Source organism: Solanum stenotomum, chromosome 2 (genome assembly GCF_019186545.1).
Source record: "Solanum stenotomum isolate F172 chromosome 2, ASM1918654v1, whole genome shotgun sequence".
NCBI lineage: Eukaryota > Viridiplantae > Streptophyta > Magnoliopsida > Solanales > Solanaceae > Solanum > Solanum stenotomum.
Window position 1 is genome coordinate 7,418,696 of NC_064283.1, and position 26,455 is coordinate 7,445,150.

At 30.5% G+C, this 26,455-nt stretch overlaps 1 protein-coding gene and 1 pseudogene across 3 annotated transcripts in view; both read left to right on the forward strand.

Moving 5' to 3' along the window:
- The window catches only part of LOC125856556 (protein DETOXIFICATION 27-like), a 41,296-nt gene that overhangs the window by 13,625 nt on the left and 1,216 nt on the right, over positions 1-26,455 (forward strand). The window contains exons 2-4 of one of the 3 annotated variants that reach the window (XM_049536130.1): positions 25,160-25,701; positions 25,824-25,910; positions 26,146-26,202. The exons of the other annotated variants lie outside the window; for them this stretch is intronic. Of the exons in view, the coding sequence (XP_049392087.1) occupies positions 25,160-25,701; positions 25,824-25,910; positions 26,146-26,202 (686 nt within the window). The remainder of the gene's footprint in view (positions 1-25,159; positions 25,702-25,823; positions 25,911-26,145; positions 26,203-26,455) is intronic. 3 annotated transcript variants of the gene reach the window in all.
- Positions 13,144-17,316, forward strand: LOC125856557 (protein DETOXIFICATION 27-like; annotated as a pseudogene).

Sequence of the window (26,455 nt, forward strand, 5' to 3'; positions counted from 1 at the left end):
AATCTCCCTCCATAAATTGCCTATCAGACCTGTGTTTGTTAGCTTTATCCCTCATGCTTTGTTGTGCTCTAGTTAAATGGAGCTTGAGCAGTGCTATCACAGCCTCTCTAGCTACCAAAGATTTATCAACCATGCCATTAGAAGACTCACCAGCCAAGTAAGGCAAGTGTATTGGTGGTTTTTGACCATATAGAACTTTATAAGGTGTACATTTTAAGGTAGAATGGTATGTAGTGTTGTACCACAATTCAGCAAAAGGTAGTTGAGTAGCCCAAGTGTAAGGACTATCAGAACAAAAGCATCTCAAATATGTCTCCAAGGTTCTGTTAAGAACCTCTGTTTGACCATCAATTTGGGGATGGTATGCTGTAGATTTATGTAGTAAGACCCCCTGCAATGTAAATAACTCTTACCAAAAAGAACTTAAGAAAATATGATCTCCGTCACTTACTATAAAAGCAGCTGGCATACCATGCAACTGAAAACATTGTTCAGAAAACACTGAGCTACAAATTCAGCAGTGTAAGGATGTGCAATAGCAATGAAGTGACCAAACTTACTGAATCTGTCCACCACTACTAAAATGACATCCTTCTCTTTTGACTTAGGAAGACCTTCAATGAAATCTAGACTGATATCAACCCATACACCATTAAGAACAAGTAATGGTTAAAGTAGTCCAGGGTAAGTTGCCGTATCATACTTATGCCTTTGACAAATATCACATTTTTAAATAAAATTCCCAATGTCAGCTGCTAATGACTTCCAGTAGAAGAGGGATTGTGACCTCTTAATAGTGGCATCCATACCTCCATGACCGCCTTGTGGTGTTGAATGCCATAACTGAAAAATGGTTTGTCTTAACTGCAAATCAGACCCTACAACTAGCCTGCCTTTCCACCTTAGTTGAGAACCAATCCAGGTATAGAATTTATAAGGCTTTGCTTGTAACTTAAGAATAACAGTTTGCAACTCAGCATCAGATGTCCATATTAGGCTAATTCTCTTCAAAAGTGTATCATTAGGAGTTAAGAGTAAAACAGCCAACAACTCAACACTTTGATTTCTTGACAAGACATCAGTAGCCTTATTGTCAGTCCATTTCTTGAACTCAATAGTAAAATCAAAGGCCATCAATTTAGAAATATAAGCAACCTGAAAATCAGTGTGAATACTTTGTTTCAGGAGGTGTTTTAGTGCCTTTTGATCAGTTCTCACAATGAAATGTCTTCCTAATAGGTAATGAAACCACTTAGTAACTGCAAATATGATGGCTAATAGCTCTCTATCATACACACACATAGCCTAATGTCTAAGTGTCAATGACTTACTGATATAGGCAATTGGATGCCCTTGCTGCATCAAGACAACACCAATTCTTGAACCACTTGCATCAGTCTCAATTATGAATGGTTTATCATAGTCGGGTAATGCTAAGACAGGTGCAGTCACTAGTGTATCTTTGAAAACATGAAAAGTTGTAGTAGCACCCCCACTCCATACAAACCTATCCTTCTTCAATAATTCAGTGAGAGGTTTAGCAATGGATCCAAAATTCAGAATGAACCTCCTATAATATCCTGTTAAACCAAGAAACCCTCTCAGTTGTTTGATATTTGTAGGAACAGACCAAGCCTGTACTACAGAAATCTTCTTAGGACCAGTAGCTACCCCTTTAGCACTAATGAAATGACCATGAAATGACCTAGGTACTCTACCTCAGGTACCCCCAAAGCACACTTAGAACCCTTGGCAAACAACTGATGTTGCTTCATCAAATCAAATACAACTTGTAAATGGTTCACATGAGCTGACATATCCTTGTTGTATACCAATATATCATAAAAAAAAGTCAGTACTGACCTCCTAAGGAAGGAGTGGTTTAAATACAACATTCATAAGACTCTGAAATGAAGAAGGTGCATTTGTAAGACCAAATGGCATAACCAGAAATTAATAATGTCCTTCATGAGTTTTAAAAGTTGCATTGTCTTATAAGTATCTGCTTCCTTCATCCTTAATTGGTGATAACTAGCTCTAAGATCAATCTTAGAGAACACTTCAGCTCCTCCTAGTTCATCTAACAAATCCTCAATGATAGGAATATGAAATTTGTCCTTTACTATCAGTTTATTGAGATCTCTATAGTCTACACAAAGCCTCCAACTTCCATCTTTCTTCCCAACAAGGACTATATGTGAAGCATAGGGACTAGAACTAGGTTGTATCACACCTTGATTTAGCATTTCTTGTACTAGTTTCTCAATAATATCTTTCTTTATTCCAGGATATCTATAAGGCCTTTTGCTAACAGGAGTAGCTGAGTCAATGAGTGGTATTTTGTGATCAAAGATGCCTCTATGAGGGGGCAATGTAGTAGGCATATCAAAGATGCATTTGTACTGTTCTATTAAAACAATTAAGGTAGGATGAATATCAGTACCTTGAGTTATTTGTATAGTGTTGCATTGACAAACAGAGGTTGCATCTGTCACCAAGGTAAGCATGAAGACCTGAACTGATTCATCACTCTTTTTGTTGAAGGATTTGGCCTTGGTGGTCTTGATTTGGCTACTGGCTCCCCTTAAAACATGTTTTCTTCCCAGGTGCACAAACTCAATAGTTCTATTTCTGAAGTCAAACAAAATCCTACCCAAAGTGTTTAACCATTGCACACCCAACACTATGTCAACATTCCCTAATGGTAGTAGTAGGAAATCAGAAGAAAAAGTTGTACCCTGCAGTAACCACTTCAAATTCTTACACACTGCAACAGTTTGAACCTTCCTACCATCAGCCACACTTACTGATTGTTCATATATAGGCAAAATTTTACAACCTCACTTCCTTGGCATTGACTCATCAATTAAATTATGAGCACTACCTGTATCAATAAGCACAGTCATTTTTTCATGGTATCCAGTTACTCTAATTGTTTGATAACCTGTACTTCCAGTAAATGCTTGTAAGGAGATTGTCATGCACTCATCCACTTCTAACACTTCTTCCTCCATGATTACCTCCCCATCTTTCAGAACTTCAACCAAATACAACTGTTTCTTGGTTTTACAAACATGCCCAGGCATATACTTCTCATCACACAAGAAACACAGTCTTTTAGCCCTTTTCTCATCCATCTCAGCAGCAGTCAATAGCATTCTACCAATATTACCATTACTGAATCTGCTAACATTTGATTCATAAGATTTCTTGACAGTTATGCTAGAAAAAGTAGGTTTTGGTACACCCTGAAACCTAGATGGAGTAGGGAGAAGACCAGTCTAATTCCTACTGGTTCTACTAATTCCCCAAGACTTAGCCTGAGCATCAAAAACCTCTTCCTGCAACTTAGCTAACTTGTAGGCTTGCATTAGGGTTTTGGGTGATTGCATTCTAACAGCTTTGTTGAGCTCAAGTTTTAACCCTCCCAGAAAACAACTGATAGCATTTTTGTTTGACAAATTAACTCCATTCAATAACCTATCAAACTTAGCTTGATATGTTCTAACATCCTCAGTTTGTTGTAGATTTTTATTAGCTTCCATGAAATCTTCAAATTCTTCCTCAAATCTTTCATTAACTGCCAACACATACTCAGACCAAGAAGGGTCTATATCTGAGTTCCTAGACTTCAAGTATGATCTATGCTAAGCAATAGCTTCACCATCCAAATGGATAGAAGCTACTCACACCCTCTGATCATATGGAACTTCATCTATGGCAATAAACTGATCCACCTTATATAACCATGCTCTCAAATCCGACCCCGAAAATCTAGGAAAATCAAGTTTTGAACATTGGGTTAGAAATTTGCCATTAGAATTTTGGAAATCTCCAGTTGCATTGCAAAACCCTTGTGCTCTGTCTCCACCCACAGCTGATTCTGCTCTATTCTGATCCATTTCCTTGTCCTTCTGTTTTGTGTTTTCTAGGGCTTGCTTGATCTCCATTAATTCCTTATATTGTCTGTACATTTCTATCCTTCATATTCACCATACCTTTCATCAACTTCTGCAATTGTTCCTGTATCTGAGACAATTTTCCCTCTATTTCCTCTGAAGATCTGTCTTGATTTTTGTCCCAAGCAACCATGATTTCTTAGCCAAGGACCAGTACTATGATACCAATTGACTCAATTATCAGTAATCGCAAGGATAATATCAATTAGTAGGATGAACCTCGAAGAAGAAGATAGCTATATCAGGGCAATTCCGAGATAGAAGCTAAGAAGAACAGAGTAAAAGAGAGAAGGGAAGAATTATCATATATCATTCAATGATTTACAATTGTATTACATCTCTATTAATAGAACTAAATCGGAATCTAATGCTACAACTAACAAAATAACTGCTTCTAACAAACTCTAATAACAGTGAACAATAATAACTGTTTTGGTGACTAATGAACAATACTAACTACTTTTTAACATTTCTCATTATCTAAAGCATTGTATCAGATTTCCACCAATATTTTGGTACTAATGCAATAGGACTCTTGCTTCTGATTTATCCCCTCTTTCTCCCACTCAAGAAACTCATGTTTTTTTTACTTTAAGGCCACTAATTTTATGAATTTCAAATGTCTTTCTTCGTAAGGTCTAAATTAGAACATAAAATTATCGAAATACCATTGGTCGTCCAATGAATTTCCGTCTTATATAAAATGATGATGATGAAAGCAAGATTAATTTATCGATATTTTTGACGATGTTAAATGTGTAGTTTTAATTTCACAACATATTTTGATGCATATATTTGTGATTTAATGTAATTGTCGTTAGACATTACTTTTCTTTTTAATCTATAAATCTCATTTTTCGGATCCCATTGTTACTAATTTCTTAACAATCATTCCTCATAATTTTATTATATCTTGGACTGTTCAGAGGAAATCAATAAATTAAATCAAATAAATTAAGAAAACTCAATATTTTTTAGGTTTGAAATTTAATATTATAAATTAATAAAATTTAATTTGATTTTAATTTTAAACAAATAATAATCGAATAAAACCAATTATACAAATACTATTTAAAAATTACTATAATTTTACACTCAGACATATATAAATATTTAGACAATTATAATATATTACTAGTACTTTATATTCTTTTGAGCTAGCCTAAATTAACATTATGTATGGATCAAATGTTAAAACGTAGCATCTAGTAAAGTATAAGATGCACGGAATGTATCAACTAAACATGATTAATTAATTTAATTATTATTATATAGAAAAATAATCAATTCAAAAGAAATCGTGAACCCCTAATTACATAGGTAATTAGGTTTGTCGTATAACTTGTTATCAAGTCATGATTATAAATCAAAACAAAGTTTCCATCCAATTGCTTGAGTTAGTAGCCATTTTCGATTTTGCTACATAATTGTCCGTTCTATTTTTATGTATATACTACGCTTTTGCGTTTTGCCTTTTAAATTATTTACATTCTTATACTTGATTTTTTTAAAAAAATTAAAACATTTTCTTAACGATTTTTTCTCATAATAATGGCAATGACATGTTAATTAACACAACTAAATACAGTAGTTTCTTGCTTTTTATTGTTTTTAATCCCTCCTTAGGAGCTCCTACCTTTTTGCTCTCTTGATGACTCAAACTTACAATTCTAAAGTTGGAAGTGAGCGATATTTATCATCCGAGCAACTTCCTCTTGTCAATACTGTACTTTTGAAATATCGTGAAAGTACAAAAAAAAAAGATTTGGTGCCTAGTCAAGTACTTGTCAAAATTGAGACGCAACGAGTAGATTGTGTTTGCATGTCTTATCTACAAAACCCACATCGTAATGACTAATGTCCCTTTAGTAGGATCTGTCGAATTAAAAACCCATTTGAATCGACTTATTTTTAAGTGTTTTAAGTTAAAATAATTTTTAATTATTTTTATAGTATATGTAGAAAAAATTAAAAAATTAAATCATTTATTTAAAATTTAAAAAATAAAAATAAATCAAAAGACATAAATTAAAATTTTTAATTTTTAATTTTTGATTTATAAGCCAAAATTTATTGCTCAATCCAAACAGGCTCAAAGTAGCTAGCAAAGATGTCCGTATTTACTAAAATCCTACAAAAAATAAAACAACATATAGTGGTTTTCAGATATAAATTGCTCTTGTTCACTTCACAAGCTTTAATCACATAAATAATGATACAGAAGAAAATATTCTTTAGAATATCGTAAATTAGTTTACTTAGATCTAATTTGTCATTTTGGTGAATTTTTCAACTTTTTCTTTTTTTTATCTATAAAGTTGATCTATCATTTTTTTTTTGAAAAATACTTTCCTTTTTTAAAGAAAAAGAGAAACAAGTTCAAAAATATAACTTTAGTTAATTCTTTTCCTTTAATTCTCCAAAACACACGCACCATCTCCCCATAGTCTCTCCTCACCACGCCTACCCAAACCTCCACTACTATTGTGTTTTGTGTAAATGAAGCATAAATATTTGTAAGATAATATTTTTAATTACTTACTACGTATAGAAAATTAAAAATAAATTATTTATTTTTCGAAATAATATTAATCTTTCCATCAAACTCACACCCTAAAATCAGTTTAATTTTGATTAATTTTATAGAAAGAAAATTTGCTGACGAAATGGCAATTGAAGTAATCTAAAAACAAACAACCCGTAACAATTCAAATAGAAACTGACATAGGCATGCAGCCGTAGGGATGACAATGGGACGGATGCGGGGCGAGGTGGTTTTAAGACTAAGCGGGGTAGAGTGGTTTTAAGGTTGTGGGGGACGGGTTGAAGTGAGTTTTTTTAAAATTAATGCAGAGCAGGATGGGTTGTGGGTCTATGGGTTTTATGCGGGTTCAAACTTAGTTTTAATTTTTTACATGTTACAAGAGTGATAGAGTGTTGTTAAGATAATTTCTTTAAAGTTACTAAAATATTCAAAACAGTAAATGAAAATAGTTCAATAAAAACTAATACGATTTTTACATGCTTCCCAATTGACCTTTTAAATTTTTAAGTTATTATCTATTAAATTAATACAACTTAATGAAAAAATGAATTTATTTTTAGTATCAAACTTAATATAAAAAGGCAATTATTCAAAAATTTATGCTGGGCGAATTCATGTGGGTAGGTTTATGCGGAGCGGGTTAAAAATAAAAAAAGTTATTATGTGGGAGGGAGCGAGACGGATTAAAATTTTTGCGGGTTAAGCTCAACCCAATCCGCTCCCGCTCCGCCCCATTGACATCTCTACATGTAGGTGACCTTAAATTCTCCTACCATAATATATATAAATAATTTTGAGATAATATATTTTGGTTATTTGTCAAATACAAAAAGAAAATTAAAAAAAAATCACTCATTTAGAAAAGCAAAAAAGAAAATATATTTTTCTTCCTTCCAAACACACCCTAAAACCAGTTTAATTTTGACAAAAAATTATTGAGAGAAGTACGGTGATAAATTGCAAATGAAGTAATCAAATTCCAAGCAAACAGCCCGTAACAATTTAAATTGACAGCGGACGTAAGCACCATCACATCCCTTTTTCCCGAACCTCCTGGATAGACGGTATCGATAAAAGAGTTTTTAAGGATAAACTACATGTTGAGCAGTTAATAAGGTGTACAGCTGTCAATTGAAGTGCTGAAGAGTTTGTNTACAAAAAGAAAATTAAAAAAAAATCACTCATTTAGAAAAGCAAAAAAGAAAATATATTTTTCTTCCTTCCAAACACACCCTAAAACCAGTTTAATTTTGACAAAAAATTATTGAGAGAAGTACGGTGATAAATTGCAAATGAAGTAATCAAATTCCAAGCAAACAGCCCGTAACAATTTAAATTGACAGCGGACGTAAGCACCATCACATCCCTTTTTCCCGAACCTCCTGGATAGACGGTATCGATAAAAGAGTTTTTTTAAGGGTAAACTACATATATCCCACTACTTTACATTTCAATTACTAGGAATCTCGTTAGTTTTCAATATTATTTCCTATATCATTTTTTATTCCTAAGATACATGGGTAATAATTCTTAAGATACATGACTCTATTAAAATTTAAAGAAGGGATGCATGTTTTAAAAGATAGGATACACATTCCTTAATTAATTTGAATTAATCGTGGGAGATAATCCCTTAATTGAAGGAGTAAGTTATGGGAGATAAAACAACCATAACGTAATTCATGGCTCCATTTCATCATCAACGATTTATATATCAAATTATTTTCTGAACTTCTTCATCTTCTTCATCAAATTAAGATTCTTTTCAACCTTTAAATTTTTGAATTTTTTTTTTATTATGACGAATATCACAGTATTGTTGAGGCATTCCGGTTCATGGGTATCTGAAATTGAATATGAAAACATAATTTTGAGAGATAATGCAAACTACAATAACCTACTAATCATATATGCTACCTAAATTCGAGATACACAACATAAAATCTGTAGACATTTTTCTCATGTATATGCACTACATTATTTTCAGGTCGTTTAGTTGTTCGAGATACACTATAAAATTACAGCAAATTTATTTTCATATTGCAAGATACATGTATCCGTCGAATTTTAAAACCGAGATACATATTTTATTTGTTTATATTAATTAGTTGTAATTGATTTCCATAATTAGAGGAGTATCATTACTCGGGAGATACATGTATCCATCGGCTTTAAAAGTCAAGATACACGATTTGCCACTTTGAATTAAAGGGGTGTAACTTATTTCCTTAATTAAAGGATTAATTGATAAATAATTAACAACCCATTTACAGGATCCTTGCGTATCTAACAATTTTATAAATCATAATAATTTTATAATTATAAACTTCATCTTCTTCATCAATTCCTTCATTTGTATCTTAAAGTTTCGAATTTTTTGGCCTCAAGATACATGTATCATTACTCGCAAGATACATGTATCCATCGATTTTACAAGTCGAGATACACAATTTATTACTTTAAATTAAAGGGGTGTAAATAATCTCCTTAATTAAAGAATTAATTGATGAATAATTAACAATCCAAACGGATTTACAGAATCTTTGCAATTTAACTCTAACAAGTTTTTCTAAAATAACGAAATCATAAACCATAGTAATTTTTTAATTGTAGTAATGGTGGGATACGTGAGGTATCTGTTTTGGGATTGGGGAGGGAAATGGCTGAAAAGAATAAAGAGAAATTAATTTGAATTGTTAGTGTCCTAGTTAGGGGTGTTCACGGTTTGGTTTGGATCGGTTATTGATCAAAATCAAAACCAAACCAACTTAATCAGTTTTAAAATTATCAAAACCAAACCAAACCAAATGTAATATACATTTATCGGTTTGGTTGTTTTCGGTTTTGGTTTGGTTTGGTTTGGTTACTCGGTTATTAACCATACATAAAAATAAAAGAAACAAATCATTCAAAACGTGAAAAAAGTGACAACAATCCATTCAAACAAAAAAATAGTTAGAATGACTGGCATTACAAAACTTTCTACCATTGAATTTACTAAATAAAACTTCAAAATTCACTATTTTGGCATAGAAGGAAGAGACAATGACATTTTCAGTCCCACAAAGAATTTCCATAGACACTCATATATATGAAACCAATAAGAAAAATATTCTCACCTTGGATATTTTTTCTTTCATAAGTAAATTATAAATAAATTTTGATGAAACATATATAAAATCTTTAAAATTGTTTATGAATATAATATATTATGTATGTATAATAATAAAATTTATGTATATAACTTGTTGGTTCGGTTCGGTTATTTCTTCGATTTTTTCCGAACAAAGCCATAACCAAACCAAATACTATCGGTTCTTAACAATCTAAAACCAAACCAAACCAAAACCCAAATTAAATCGATTCATTTAATCGGTTTGGTTTGGTTTTTCGGTTTGGATCGGTTTTTATCCAAACCATGAACACCCCTAGTCCTAGTAATTGAGGAGATGTAATTTTAAGATAATTCTACATTATCATTTTTAAAGGGATTGTGTATCTGATTTTATTTTTTTAAAATATGGTATATTTTTTAAAAAGTGGTATTCTATGTAATATTTTTAAAGTAGAGATAAAATATGTATATGTGGTAGTTAAGTATGTCTAGATAGATAGTTTTCCCTTTTTTAATTAAGCTGACAGTATTGAAAATAAATTATTTTAATTAGGTTTCTATGTTTCAAATTATATTTTTGAATCTTTAATCAAAAGAAAATAATTCTTTATTTTGGTCTGTAAATTAATAATAAAAGATCAGGGAAGAAATTTTATTACTGAGGGGTATAAGACACACCTTGAGTTCGATGATTTTAGCATGATCGCTTTATTAATTTATATTATCTTAAACTATTTTTTGATAAAATGTATTACATGTCATAACTTGCTCTTTTTTATAGTAGAATTTTTATTGATCTAAACCTAGATTCGTCACCGCATACATACACAGACCTAGAGGCATAATTATCTTCTTTGTGAGAATATATTGCACATAATGGTCTCTATCTACACTTCTTGATTTAAATTAACAAAAGTTAATTACTAAAGAAATTTTGGCCAAAATACATCACCGTGTACATTCTTAAATTTTTGTAAGTATCTCAAAAAATAATAATATGGGACCACATTCTTATCGAAACAAAATTTAATCGAATTTATACTTGTATAACGTTGAAAGCTCTATATATCTTAGTATGCAAAACTCTTCGTGGTTCACCCAATGAAAATAATATGACAATAACAGAATTAAGCCATAATTCTTGCTCGTTTCTACACTTCAAAAGATCCCAGTTAAAATGATTCTAATAACCACAAGATCAATACCTATTTTAAGCATATGGAGCTAATCAAATATAATTACTGAAGAACATTTAAGTGTTTTACTTTTAACTTTGGCACCAAATTTATCGGTGAACTAAATTGCATCAAATTAGAAATGCAACTTTATAATGAGCCAAATTCTAATTCAACATGTCACTATTTTAATAAGACATTTATAGCTCATAAAAATGAACCTTTAAACATGCGAGAAATAATTACATGTTATATTTCAATATTATAATATTAAAATTAAACATACATAAATTTTAATTTGACCAAATTTTGTAAAATTCAAATTAGATCTTATATAATCATAAAATTAAATTATACATGAAAATCAAGTGTTACCTTTTGTGAAAAATAATTCACAAAAAAAATCCGACTATAATAAGAAACTACAAATTCAAAACCGTAAAAGCTAACGTCAATTTCCAACATAATTCTTGGAATGATGTGTTTTTCTCTGCGTTTTTTTTTTTCATGCTCTTTTTTCCTCTTCTTTTCTTTCCTAAAATGTGAGTAATAATGTGAATATGATTTGAAATAGTGAGCATGAACGTTCTAAAAAATTGTGTCCAGATGCATCATGCATGGTATGTCCATCTACGTTTGTTGTGTATGGATTGTTGGCATATGGGGTAGATGCTTATCTTTTCGACTTTAGCGAAAATGTTTAAAGCACCACCTTCGTCAATTATCTTGATGTTGAAAGGGAAGAGGACAGAGTCTTACTTACTTAAAAGTGAAAAAAGGAAAAGTTTCCTGTCTTAGTTTCATACTGTGTGTGCTGCTCCTATTGGTGTCTTTATACTTTGTTTGGATGGTTCATGTCGTATTGTTTCATAATATATTATATTGTGTTGTATTTTATCGTACTGTATTGATTTAATGAATATGGTGTTTGAATAGATTGTACCATTCTTCATTGTTACATAATTTATACATCCAAAATTTGAATGATAAACCTACAAGAAAAGTCGGGTACGAGATAGAGCTACTATGAAAAGGTAAGGTAAAAGATGAAATATATTTATCAAATACTTAATTAATAAAGACAAAATCAGAAGAAAATATTAAGGTAACGACGCGATCATACCAAATCAATCGTTACATAAAATGAATCTTTTCATCGTTATCTAACGATGAACTTAAACAATACAGTACAATAAATTCAAGTAACAAAATTTCAACTAACAATACAATATAATACAATAACAACCATCCAAACAAGTTGTTAGTATGTGAGAGTGAATAATTATGGTGAGTGCAGAGTGGTTCTGGTGAGAGAAATTAGAATTAGTGGGGTGATTTTAATTTTTTTTTTTAAAAAGAAATAAAATTTAAAAAATTAAATAGATAGAATCATAGAACTAAAATATTTATTAAAAGTTAAATTAAAAATGGCTAAAGTACTTATTACCCCTGAATTTGAAGCTTTTTATTCGGTGTACACCTAAACTAAATTATGTTTTAATTACCACCCCCCCCTCTCGGAACTTGTTTATTCCTTCGTCGCGTAGACCTTTATTGTCCACCTGGCGTAGAAATTGACAACAATCTCTAATAGGCGCGTGAGGAAGTGCTTTTTTGCCACATCATAAAGCTACAACGGTAAAAAAAACATAAAATCTCCATTTTTCTTTAATATTTGGCATATTTTAAATGAAAAATAGGGCAAAATGTAAATGAAAAGTAAAGGAAACAAAGATTAACACTTATTTGGTAAGAATTTCAGACAAATTTGAAATTTAATCGACCAACTTCATGTCTAGAAAAATCCAAATCCAGAAGGAGTTCCGCGAAATCAGCCCTTCTTCAAAAATAACTTTTAAACAATGAATTTTAAATTTAAGAATTCTTTTTTTGCCATATTAATTTATCTAGGTGGCTATTATTTATCCATGTGGAAATTCACATCACCACTTTTGCCAGCTGTCGCGCGCGTGTAGTCACAATAGGAGCAGGTGGACAAAAAAGGTGTATGCAATGGAGGAATAAACAAGGTCGGGGGTAATTAAAACAGAATTTAGTTTAGGTATACACCGAATAAAAAGCTTTAATTTCAGGAGGTAAAGAATACTTTTGCCAATTAGAAATAATGTAAAACGTCAAGTTTGATTAAAAAAAAATCATTAAATTGAGGTGGAGTGAATTGAATGAATAATTTAAAACAGAAAAACCAAACGAATCCAATTAAAAAACTTGCAGAGTCATCATATTTCCCTTTTCATTCTTCTATAAATTCGTCCCATGCAACTCTCTATTTGGTACGTACAAACTTCTTTTCTCGTGCCTAATTTTAGTTCTAGTGTTACAAATTAAATGGGAAGCGTTATCGATGAAAATCGGCAACCATTGTTGTTGGCGGAGGTCACCTCCGCCAATTGGTTGCCGGAGAATAAAATTGAAAGAAGGGGGGATGAAGATGATATGGATATGAAAACAAGAGTATGGATCGAAACAAAAAAATTATGTCACATAGTTGGTCCAATCATCTTTAGCCGTATAGGGACTTACACGATGAACATAATTACTCAAGGATTTGCTGGTCACATTGGTGAAGTTGAACTTGCTGCTATCACCATTTCTAATACCGTCATTGTTGGCTTCAGCTTTGGCCTCATTGTATGTATCCCCTCAACTTCTTTCAAATTTCACATTATTATTTTGTTTTCCTTCGTCAAAATATTATGCTCCATCAAGCATTTAGGATAAACTTGTATATGAAAATTGTTAAATTTCTCATTACGTAACCCAAGAAGAACTGATTCAAAGTTGTTTTTATTGAAAAACATATGCATAACGAAAGCATTACAGAAACATATTGTTTATAAGAATAATAGATAACACGTATGTTTATACTATTACACATAAACTTTGTTAAAATTAAATTCAAAAACTACATTTTGAAGTGTGAGCAAATATGTTGAATCGAAGTCCAAATTCTAGTTCAACATTCTTCTGCAATATTTGATCTCTAATAATTAACAGTCGCAAACTCTTGCAATAGTTGGTGGGCAAGTATATATAGAACACTAATTAACGGTCGAACTGAAAACATATTTTTCTTTTCCAGAAATAAAAAGTTGAGTTCTAGTTAAATATGAGCACTATAGGATCACAAAATTAATTATTGAGGCTCCCTATTATAGAAGTAATTCAAATAATTAATTGAATTATTCTTAGCATAATAAATTACAAACCGTTCCACTAAAGATTAGTAATTGCCTCTATTTCAGAATTATTTATTAAACACTTATGTAATTTTCATGTTAAGATTACAACTACTAATCAATAAATTAAGTTACTGACGAATTTAATTTAATGATTAATTTTTTTTAAGAACAATGCTTAATTTATTTCATATGTCGGATTAATAAATCCACTTGCAAGGTTTGACACAATGAAAACTTGTAAGTTTCTCAAAAAGACATATATCATCAATCTATATATCGAGACATGAATTTCATCAACTAACTTATTATTTCACCATTATATATATTATTATTATTCAATCTACCAAACATATTTGATCCATCGATTTTAGGATCTCACCTTTTAATAAATCAAAAGCATAATTAATATATGTATACATCTTATAATAGTTATATTAGAATAGAGAATATTAGTAATTAGAAAATATGTTTTTATTAGTCAGGTATAAATATACTAGCACAAGAAGTTGGAACAACACCGTTCCCGTATTCAAGATAAATTATATTTAAGTTTAACAATCATACCAATGACTCGTCCAACTTTCATACTAGAATGTGAAAAAAAAAATTGTACTTGTAAGAACTACTGATTTAATACTCTGTTTATAAGATAAAGCTCTATACATTAAATCATTTACTATATAAATAAATGAGCATATTAACAAATATATGATCTATTATAATTGCATAAATAATTGTTCTATAATACATACATGGCCAATAATATATATTCCACCGTTAATAATATATATCCCAACAATCATAAATGTTGCTATAATATACTATATCTAAATATATAGTTAATAATATATATCTTAACAATCACTCAGTTAAATGTTTAATGTTAACGGAGTATTAAAATATTATATCTGAACACATGGTTAATAAGAAGCTAAGTCCCAATCTTTCTTTTAAAAGAAGTTACAAGTGGCAATCCCTCTTCAATTCCCTCCATCAATTTCATTCAAATTTCAAATTATTTTTCCTTATCTGCATCATTAGAAAACAGAGACAAAAGGTCTATTGAATCTTCTCCATCAAAATTTCTGACTTTCTCTGTGTAATTTTTGACATGGAAATGTAGTTAGGGATGGCGAGTGCATTAGAAACCTTATGCGGACAAGCTTATGGAGCAAAAAAGCACCATATGTTAGGAATATACATGCAGAGATCATGGATCGTTCTAATCCTCTGTTGTTTCCTTCTACTTCCGATGTACATATTCGCTACCCCAATTTTAAAAGTGCTGGGTCAACCAAACGACGTCGCAGAGCTGTCAGGGGTAGTGGCGTTGTGGTTTATTCCGCTGCAATTCAGCTTTGCTTTTCAATTTACGATACAGAGGTTTCTGCAGAGCCAACTGAAAACCGTAATTATCGCCTGGATTTCACTGGCAGTGCTGGCGATTCACACTGCGATCAGTTGGTTGTTTGTGTACAAACTGAATTTGGGGATAGTGGGAGCCGCCGTAGCACTGGACATATCGTGGTGGTTGCTGACTATTGGGATGTTTATGTACGCCGCATGCGGTGGGTGTGCAGAAACGTGGAGTGGGTTCTCGATGCAAGCATTTTCGGGACTTTGGGAATTTTTTCGACTCTCCGCTGCTGCTGGTGTCATGCTCTGGTAAATTGAATTTAGTTCTCAACTTCATCACAAATATATTTAATTATTTTAATCATGACTAGATTTTTTTTGAAAAAATGAAGATGAGTCAATTCTATCCGATTAATCTTAACATTGATTTATTATTGTTATTACTAGTATTTATTTTATTTGAAACTCTTTGTAGCTTGGAGAATTGGTACTATAGGATATTGATACTGATGACAGGGTATTTGCACAATGCCACGTTAACTCTTGATGCGTTGTCCATCTGGTAAGTCTTTTTAACATTTTAACGAAATGATTTATAATATAGTAGTAATAAATATTTGATTTTTATTTTATATCACAAATTTAAAAGAGTTTTTTTATAAAATTAAATCAAACATGTCACAACAAGAATGATTTATTGCAATACTTTTCTTTGAATGTCTTCTTAATTTCTGGGAGAATTTAATGCAGCATGAATATTAATGGTTGGGAGATGATGATACCACTTGCTTTCTTCGCTGCCACCGGGTAATTGATACTTTTCTTTTCTTTTATATAATATATATTCCCTTAAACTCATTTTTGGGCAGATTATATTGGTAATAGGATATTCGAGATACTTAATTGATTGATGCTTGAAAGATACCATCTTACTTTTCACACTTATGTGCATGTATTATAATTTTACTATACTAAAGTCGCTAAATTAATTTTTCAGCGTATGAGTGGCGAATGAGCTAGGTGCTGGAAGAGGAAATGCTGCAAAATTCGCAGCAGCGATATCCTCTACAATAATTGGGCTAGTATTTTGTGTACTAATAATGATATATCAACAGAAATTTACTCTATTCTTCTCATCAAACTTTGATGTTCTAAAAGCTGTCAACAAGATCTCTTACCTCCTTACTTTTACCATTCTTCTAAACAGTGTTCAACCTGTTTTATCCGGTAATTACATTATTATTATTTTTATTATTATTTCATACTAATATATAAGAATCTAACTTATATACATTGACGAGTAAAAAGAATTTAATTAATAGAAAGATATCTTGTTTGTTACAGGAGTTGCAGTTGGTTCAGGATGGCAATCAAAAGTGGCTTATATTAATCTAGGCTGTTATTACATCGTTGGAGTCCCTCTAGGAATACTTATGGGTGTGGTTCTCCACACTGGTCTTGAGGTATGTTGGTCTCGTTGTGGTTGACGACTTAGACAACGAGTCCGTTGATTACTCTGATACCATAAGATAGCACGAGAAATTATTTGCTCAAAAATTAATCGCTATCTTTTCTCTATCGTTATTTCATACAACATGGAGAATATATATATAAACAAATGATTTTTGTGGTTATCATAACTTATAAGTGTAAAATGAAAATAACAGGGGTTGTGGGGAGGAATGATTTTTGGAGGGACAGCTTTGCAGACGATATTACTGGCTTTTATAACGTATCGCTGTGATTGGGAGAAAGAGGTACTAAACTATTATTATAGTAATTAATATCTTTTTTTTTCATGAAAATGCAAAATTTTGAAACTTGTTTTTCCATTTTATGAAACCATAAATATTTTAATATAAGAATTACTATAGTGGTGCATGTTTTTTTTTTTTTGCAGGCTAGAAAAGCTACAACGCAAGTTGAGAAGTGGTCGATGCCACCTCCAGTTCGTCAATCGTAGATGATGGATTTTCTTTTTTTGATCAAGAGAAGTAATGTAATAAATATTGTATTTGCACGTGAAAATCATCCGACTTGTGAAAGTGAAAAATTATGACTTGCACTTCTACATACATAAATGTTTCAATTTTTACTATTAAAATGAATCTCAACAAAATTCAGATCATAAATAATGCACCCTAAGAACTAACTCTTTTCTCTCTGAATTATCTTTAATTTGGAGTTAAATTTATTTAAGTTTTACCTACACAATAATTCCAAAAAAGAAGAAGCTGAAAATAGGTACAATTACTCTATTACAATTCTAATACAATATCTGAATTTGAAAATTGTAAAACATATGAATATGAAATGATTTTTAAAATATGAGCTTTTGTATTAAGTCATACTTTGCTCGACTTCTACCTTTTCTTTTAGTATAAATTTTCTCAATGTTACCATGTGAGTCTCTTTAGTGTTATAGCAATGGTGGTGATGGTGGCCACTCCAGCAAAGACAGTTGGCGTAAGCAGAATTTTTAGAAAGTGGTGTCAATATTTATAAAAAGAAGAAAATCATTAATGCCAACGAAATCAAATAATGTCAATTCATTTAATATATCTCTTCATACATAGTATTAATAAATATTTATATATACTCAGTAAAATTTTCTAAGGAACGTGGGTCCGTCCCTAAGGGAAGAGGAGCAAAGGATTGGGGTTAAGCAGAACTTGAAGAATGAAGGAAAAATAAATAACTAAAAATAAGGGAACAAAACAAATAAAAACAAAGATTAGAAAATTATATAAATTTGACACATGGCAAGCAATAATTGGTGTGTGATTGAATAAGTAAAAAAAAAGTGAATTTAGCTGAAATATGAGATATTTATATCACTTTAAATTGTTCAAAGAAGTATTAGGACCTATAAAGTTTTCGTGTCTTTTGAAAAAAAATTAGTTATAATTGAAGAGGGTAGTTATGTATGTTCTTTTTAAATTATTAAATAGCTGGTAAAGATTAATTCAAAACAAATCATGAACCCCTTATTAGGATTGAGTATAAAATATCGAAAATTGAATTATTGAATTTAATTAAAAAAATTTTATAATTTGATATAATGTTCAAGAATAAACTTTTTGAACTACGGTATTCAAGTTTGAATTTAGAATGAGACATTAGTATCGATTCGTATTTGTATATTGCAAATATCAAATTATTTACTTAATGAAAGTCATATGTCAACAAGTCAATTACTCATTAGTATTATAAGTCAATAGAGAGTTAACTGCTAAACAAAAACAATTCAAATGCATATATCTTATAGTTCTATCAATTTACATTTTTTGATGTTTTCTTACTTGTTGATCTTTTATTATATCGTACATTTACATAGAAAAATAAAAATAATTGGAGCAATAATATTAACTTTGTAATACAATCGGCTACAACTTCAATACAGTATTACTGAATACTGTACCAAATCAAAATTTGATTTACCGACCAATACCATATCAAAATTTAACAATATTTGATATCTACTTTTAACTATCAATTACCAAATTATCGAATTTAAAATTTAAAAATCACGAATCGAATATCGAACACCCACCCTTACCCCTAATTAAAAATACCGTTTGCCATGTTTCTCGTTATCAAGTCATGATTATTAATCAAAACAAAGTTGGCATCCAATTGCTTGAGTAGTAGCCATTTTCGATTTTGCTACTTGTCCGTTCTATTTTTATATATACCACAATTTTGCCTTTTAAATTTTACATTCTTATATTTGATTTTCTTTAAGAAAAAAGTAATATTTTTTAGCGATATTTTCTCATAATAATGACAATGACATGTTAACACTAATAAATACAGTATTTTCTTGCTTCAAAAAAATATTTTTTATTCCCTCTTTATAAGAGTTTTTGTCTTTTTTGCTTCCTTAATAACTCAAACTTAAAATCTTAAAATTGAAAATGAAGAGTATTTATTATCCTAACAACTCTCTCTTATCAATGTAGTAAAGTAATTTTGAATTATTATAAAAGTACAAAAAAAGAAAAAGATTTGATGCCTAGTCAAGTACTTGTCAAACTAAATTTGAGACGCAACGAGTAGACTGCATTTGTAAATCTTATCTACAAAACCCACATTGTAATGTCCCTTTGTTGGGATTGGTTGAATTATGAATCAGTTTGAATTGACTTATTTTAAGTGTTTTAAATTAGAATAATTTTAAAATATTTATGTAGTTTCTGTATAAATAAAATAAAATAATTAGAAAATTTATTTTAAGTCAAAAAGGTAAAAATAAATAAAAAATCATAATTAAAAATTAAAAATTCTGATTTATAAACCAAAATCTACTGCTCAATTTTGACAAAATTTTATTGATAGAAAATACGGTGATAAATTGCAATGATGTGACTCATGTAAGCACTATCACACCCCTTCTTCCCAAAACCTCCGGGATAGACGGAGGATTTTTTTTATATTAAGAGAAGAGAAGAGAAATAAAAGATTAAAAAGTTTTTTCAATTAAAGTAATAGTATTGAAAAGAAATTATTTTATTTATTTAGAGTCATTATGTGAAATTGGGTGTCGGTTATGAAATCGTCTTTTTGAATTTCTAATTAAAAGAAAATGACTTTTTATTTTGGTTCGTAAATTAAAAATAAAAGGTCAAGTATGGAATTTTGTTTAGGCACGAGTGTAGTGATTTTAACACCCTTTATCAACTTATACTATCTTATACTAATTTTGGATAAAATGAGTTACATTCCATATCTAATTGCTCGTGTTTTTATTGCTAAACTTTTATTCGTCTCAATCTAAATGCATCACCATATTCTTGATGTTGACATACACCAATTTAGAGGCATAATTATCTTCTTGTGTGAGTACATTGCTCCTAAATAATCTCTATCTACACGTCATGATTTAAATTAACAAAAGTTAATTACTAAGGAAATTTTGGCCAAGATACATAACCTCATATATTCTTAATTTTTTAAAACTATCTATAAAAAAAAATGCATAACTATATTCTTATCAGAACAAGATTTAATCGAATTTATACTTATCTAATGTTGAAAGCTCTATATATCTTGACATTTGCCTATTGAATTATTAATGACCATACGTAAAACTCTTGATGGTTCTCCCAATGAAAACAACATGATAATAGCAAAATTGAGACATAATTCTTTCTCGTTTCTACACTTCAAAAGATCTCAGTTAAAATAATTCTGCTAACCACAAGATCAATACCTAGTTAAAGCATATAGAGCTAATCAAGTACAATGACTGAAGAACAATTAGATATTTTACTTTTAACTTGACTCCAAATTAATCGGTGAACTAAATTGCATCAAATTAGAAATGCAACTTTAATAATGAGCCAAATTCAAATTCAAGATTTCACTATTTTAATAAGTAATTTAAATTTATACAACTCATATAAAATCAGGAGATAAAAGATTTAAGATAGAAATGATTTTTAAATAAGTAAGAAATAATCACATGTTATATCAATTTTATTGTAAATTTAATGATATATGAGGTTCAAACATATTTCAATATTATAATGTTAAAGTGAAATACATATATAACTTGAGCAAATTTCATAATATTGAAATCAAGTCTTATATAATTATGAAAATTAAGAGTTACTTTTTGTGAAGATTAATTCACGAAGAGAAAACGGCTATAATAAGAAATTGCGAACTCGAAACCGCAAATTAAACGTCATTCTCCAACTTAATTCTTATAGTCTTTCTCTCTGCGTTTTTTTTTTTCCACTCTTTTTTCCTGCTCTTGTGCGTGTGTGTTGTTTTTTTTCTTTCCTAAAACGTGAGTGCAACAATGTGATTATGATTTGAAATAATGAGCAAGAAAGTTTTAAAATATTGTGTCTAGATGCATGGTGTGTCCCTCTATGTTTGCCGTGTATATACATCCCATGTTTGTGCGCTGCTATATATTGATATCTTTTAGTCATATAATTTAGTATGGTCAGTCAAACATTTTTTATTAAAAAATTATGTTATGTATATAAAAAATTATATAAGTCAAATATTACTTTTTATATTAATATATATTAAATCTTGAATACCTTTAATAAAATCTCAAATTTCGCCATTGCTTTTAGTATGAGAGAGTGAATTGGTGAACGGAGAGTTGTGCGGGTTAGAGTCTAATAAAAAAAATGGTGCCTTTTTTGTGTGGGGATGAAATGGGTTTGAGTATATATTTATGTGTGTATAGGTGATTTTGGAGTGGTCAGCCAGCCAAAGAAATGTGCCAGTGAGAGTATTGGTGAGTGTGCGTAAATGAGAAAGAAAATCTGGGTAATGTTAGAGTTTGGAGTCAAAAGGGTAAAAAAAATAGTAAATTTTTAAAAGGACAACATAAATTAAGGATCAAACCAATAGGGTAACATTTGGATAGAAGGATGGATGTCGTTAAATTGTTGGTTGTAAGTCGTAACTTGGCACATGTCAGCGTGCACCTAACAATTGCAACATTAAACGTTTAAAAAATATTAATATTTCTTCTCCATTATTTATTCAATCGTTTTGTTGTTGTGTTTTCATGTTTATTTTTATTTAATTATTTATATGTAAATAAAAATGTAAGTGATGCAATTAAGTTTATGTTATGAATCAGCCTCGGCCCAAGGTCAATAACTGCACGGATGCCACACAACTAGTTATTGGGCCGAAAAGAAGCAACAAGATTGAAAGGCCTTCACCAAGGTTGATTTGGGACCCAAACCCAATTAACAACTAGATAAAAGAATGACGGATGAGAAAGAACGATTTATGAAAATTGTTATGAAGAGTCTACGTTCCCTCGTCCTCTTTCTGAGTATCTGGCCTTATTTCCAAAAATTGCTATTGTGTAATTGGAATACCCTTATGAGTTTATGCTGAGAATTGGGTTCGTCCGGGTTCATTATTGTTTAATAGTTTTTTTTTATATTATTTGATAAAATTGAGGACAAAATATAAGGGACATAAAAAAAATGAAGGACAAAACTCGTGGACAATGCATATTATTTTAGAGATTATCCGCATCGACACGATTACTATTGTTTATGTGCATCCGTTCCATACATAATTGATACGTGTGACCTTGTTATTCTTCGAGGGTTGTTGATGTCCTGAAAATTTTAATTTATTATTGAATTGTTTATACTAGAAATAGTTGACCGTAAAATGGTCGTGGGTTACCCCCACCAACCCCCTTATAAAATCCCGGAAGAAAATTCCTAAGTCTTATGCTCCGATAAAATGACAATATATTTAAATGATTATAAATTTCATATTTTAAAGGAGAATTGCGTGTAAATATTCTTTAGGTAAATTTGATAATATAAAATAACTTTTATTTTACACTAAAAAAATAATATTCTCTTTATTATTATATTATTATTTTTATTTCATTTATATTTTCAAAAGCATTATATAATATAAATAATAATAAAATAATTAAAAAGTAATTTAGTATTGATAAATAGTGTCACATTAAATTTGATGGGACATTATTTTCACACTGAAATAGTATTGAGTTGAAATCCCAAATCAGTAGTTTTACATCAAAATAGAATTTGGAGTAAAAAATTAGTGTTCGATGGGATATGGTGAGCGTAAAAACTTGCGCTGTCATCATATTTCCCTTTTCATCCTTCTATAAAATCCTCCCATGCAACTCTCTATTTAGTACTCACTTCTTTTCTCGTGCCTAATTTTAGTTCTATCTAGTGTTACAAATGGGAAGCGTTATCGACGAAAATCGACAACCATTGTTGTTTGCCTCTGCGAAGTGTTTGCCGGAGAATAAAATTGAAAGAAGGGAGGATGAAGATGATAAGGATCTCAAAACAAGAGTATGGATTGAAACAAAAAAATTATGGCACATCGTTGGCCCAGCCATCTTCAGCCGTATAGGGACTTACACGATGAACATTATTACTCAAGGTTTTGCTGGTCACATTGGTGAAGTTGAACTTGCTGCTATCACCATTTCTAATACCGTCATTGTTGGCCTCAGCTTTGGTCTCATTGTATGTATCCCCTAAACTTCTTTCAAATTTCACACTATTATTTTTCTTTATCTCCACACTTATGATGAATTGAATCTTATTCGTCAAAAAATTATAGGCCATTAAGAACTTAGGATAAAATTGTATATGAATTGTTAAATTCTCGTTACGTAATATGAGAAAAACTGATTCAAAAGTTGTTTTTGTTGGAAAACAAATGAACAACAGAAGCATTTCAGAAACTTACGACTTGCGTGAAGAATAAATAGCATACACGTCTATGCTTAGAATACATAGGATTATACTAGAACACATAAACTTGCTGAAATTAAATTAAAAAATTATACCATTTGAAGTGTGAGCAGATATATTGAAGCAAGTCTGACTCTAGTACTACGATTTTCTATAGTGATCCCAAATTCACAGTCGAACTCTATCAATACTTGAATAAATATAGAACAGTACACTTATTAATTTTCTAGGTTAAGAGAACTTCTACTTATATAGAATAATACACTTACTCCATCTGTCCCTAATTACTTGTCCACTTTTGAATTGACACACCAATATTAAGAAAACAATTATTGGCATAGTGAGTTTACCATTTTACCCCTATTAATTTGATGTAGATGAATTAAAAACTTAAGATTTTCAAAAAGTTCTACATTTTTCAAAGTAATTAATTGAGGGTATAATAGGTAAAAAACAATTTGTCCCTTCTTGATTTGTGAAAATGGACAAGTAATTAGGGACAACTAAAAAAGGAAAAGTGGACAAGTAATTAGGGACAGAGGGAGTATTAATTACTACGTAACAAATTTAATTCAATAATTAGTTTTTTCTTTAGAGCACTGCTTAACTTATTCCATGTGTCAAATTCATAAATTCACTTGCAAGGTTTGGCACCATGGAACTTATAAGCTTTTCAAATAAGCAGATCATCAATCTCTATATCGAGACATTGATTCCATCAGCTAACTTGTTATTTCACCAATGTATATTATTGCCATCCAATCTATTAGGTATATTGATCCATCTATGAGTTTCACCTATTAATAAATTATAAAGATAATTAATATCAATACAATTAACAATTTAAAGAATATATTTTTGTCAGCCAATCTAAAATATTTATCTCTACTCGATGTCGTTCAACACATACAAAATATACTAGCACAAGAAGTTGAACAACATCTTCCACATAATAAAGATAAGTTATATATAATATTTACAATCATACCGATAGCTCGTCCAATTTTCATCCTAGATTGTGAACAAACTTTTTATACTTATAAGTATTTGTGATTTAATCATTTGTGTATAAGCTAAAACTCTATAAATTAAATCATCTACTACTAGAACTTTTAACTAGCATAAATGTTATTATAATATTATATCAAAATGCATTGTTATATGCTAACAATTTCAAACTTAAATGTTTAATTTTGACAACTGTTAGAATACTATATTTAAACATATATTGTTAGAATACTCTCATATGACACTTTTGCATGGAATTCGTACCTTTGTCACCGGCAAATATTAGTTACAGTAATCTTAATAGCTTGACTATTAGAACTTTTATGTTGGTGAGAGTTGATTTCCTCATGCTCTTCAGTCTTCCCCAATTTTTTATTATTTTTTTTAAAAAAAAAGTTATAAGTGGCAATCCTGTTCTATTCCCTCCATCAATTTCTTTCAAATTTCAAATTATTTTTCCTTATCAGCATTACTAGAAAACAGGGACAAAAGTTCGATTGAATCTTCTTCATCAAAATTACTGACTTTATCTGTTTAATTTTTGACATGGAAATGTAGTTAGGGATGGCGAGTGCATTAGAAACCTTATGCGGACAAGCTTATGGAGCAAAAAAGCACCATATGTTAGGAATATACATGCAGAGATCATGGATCGTTATAACCCTCTGTTGTATCCTTCTCCTTCCGATGTACATATTCGCTACCCCAATTTTAAAAGCACTCGGTCAACCAGACGACGTCGCAGAGCTTTCAGGGCTAGTGGCGTTGTGGTTTATTCCACTACAATTCAGCTTCGCTTTTCAATTTACGATACAGAGGTTTCTACAGAGCCAGCTGAAGACGGCGGTTATCGCCTGGATTTCATTAGCGGTGCTGGCGATTCACACGGCGATCAGTTGGTTGTTTGTGTACAAATTGAATTTGGGGATAGTCGGAGCCGCCGTCGCACTGGACATATCGTGGTGGTTGCTGGTTATTGGGCTGTTTATATACGCCGCATGCGGTGGGTGTCCAGAAACGTGGAGTGGGTTTTCGATACAAGCATTTTCGGGACTTTGGGAATTTTTTCGACTCTCCGCTGCTGCTGGTGTCATGCTTTGGTAATTTTAATTTAGTAACGAATTTCGTCACAAATATATGAAACGTGTCCTTAATTAAATAAGAACTTGAGAAAAATGAAAGACGAGTCAAATTCTATCTCATTAATTTTTTCTCTTTGTAGCTTGGAGAACTGGTACTATAGGATACTGATATTGATGGCGGGGTATTTGCACAATGCGACGTTGACTGTTGATGCGTTATCCATCTGGTAATAAATATTCAAAATTTATTTTAGATAATAAATTATTTTTTAAAAAATAATTATCAAATCAAACATGTCATAAAAAAGAATACTAGCGTATAAAAGTAGCTAAACTTAAACTTAACATTATAATTCGAGTTTTCACGTGCAATACTTTTCTTTGAATGACGTTCTTTTATTTTTATGTTTTTATTTATTTCCTTTTAATTTCTTATTGTATTTTTGGGAGAATTTATTGCAGCATGAATATTAATAGTTGGGAGATGATGATACCACTTGCTTTCTTCGCTGCCACCGGGTAATTTTTTTTTTATTTTTTATAAATATATTTAAAATAATATATTCTCTTATTCTCATTTTAAGTGTTCTATTATCTCTGAGCAGATTAGTAATAAGATATCAAGAGATTTTTTTAGTTTAATAGAATTGATAAGTCTAAAAATGAGTATAAAAACAAACAATCATCGCTTTTGTTGGTAGCGCTCTACTCCCAATTGAGGCTGAAAGATACAAACAGACAAGACTAGGCTAAATTCAAATTAAATCATAGT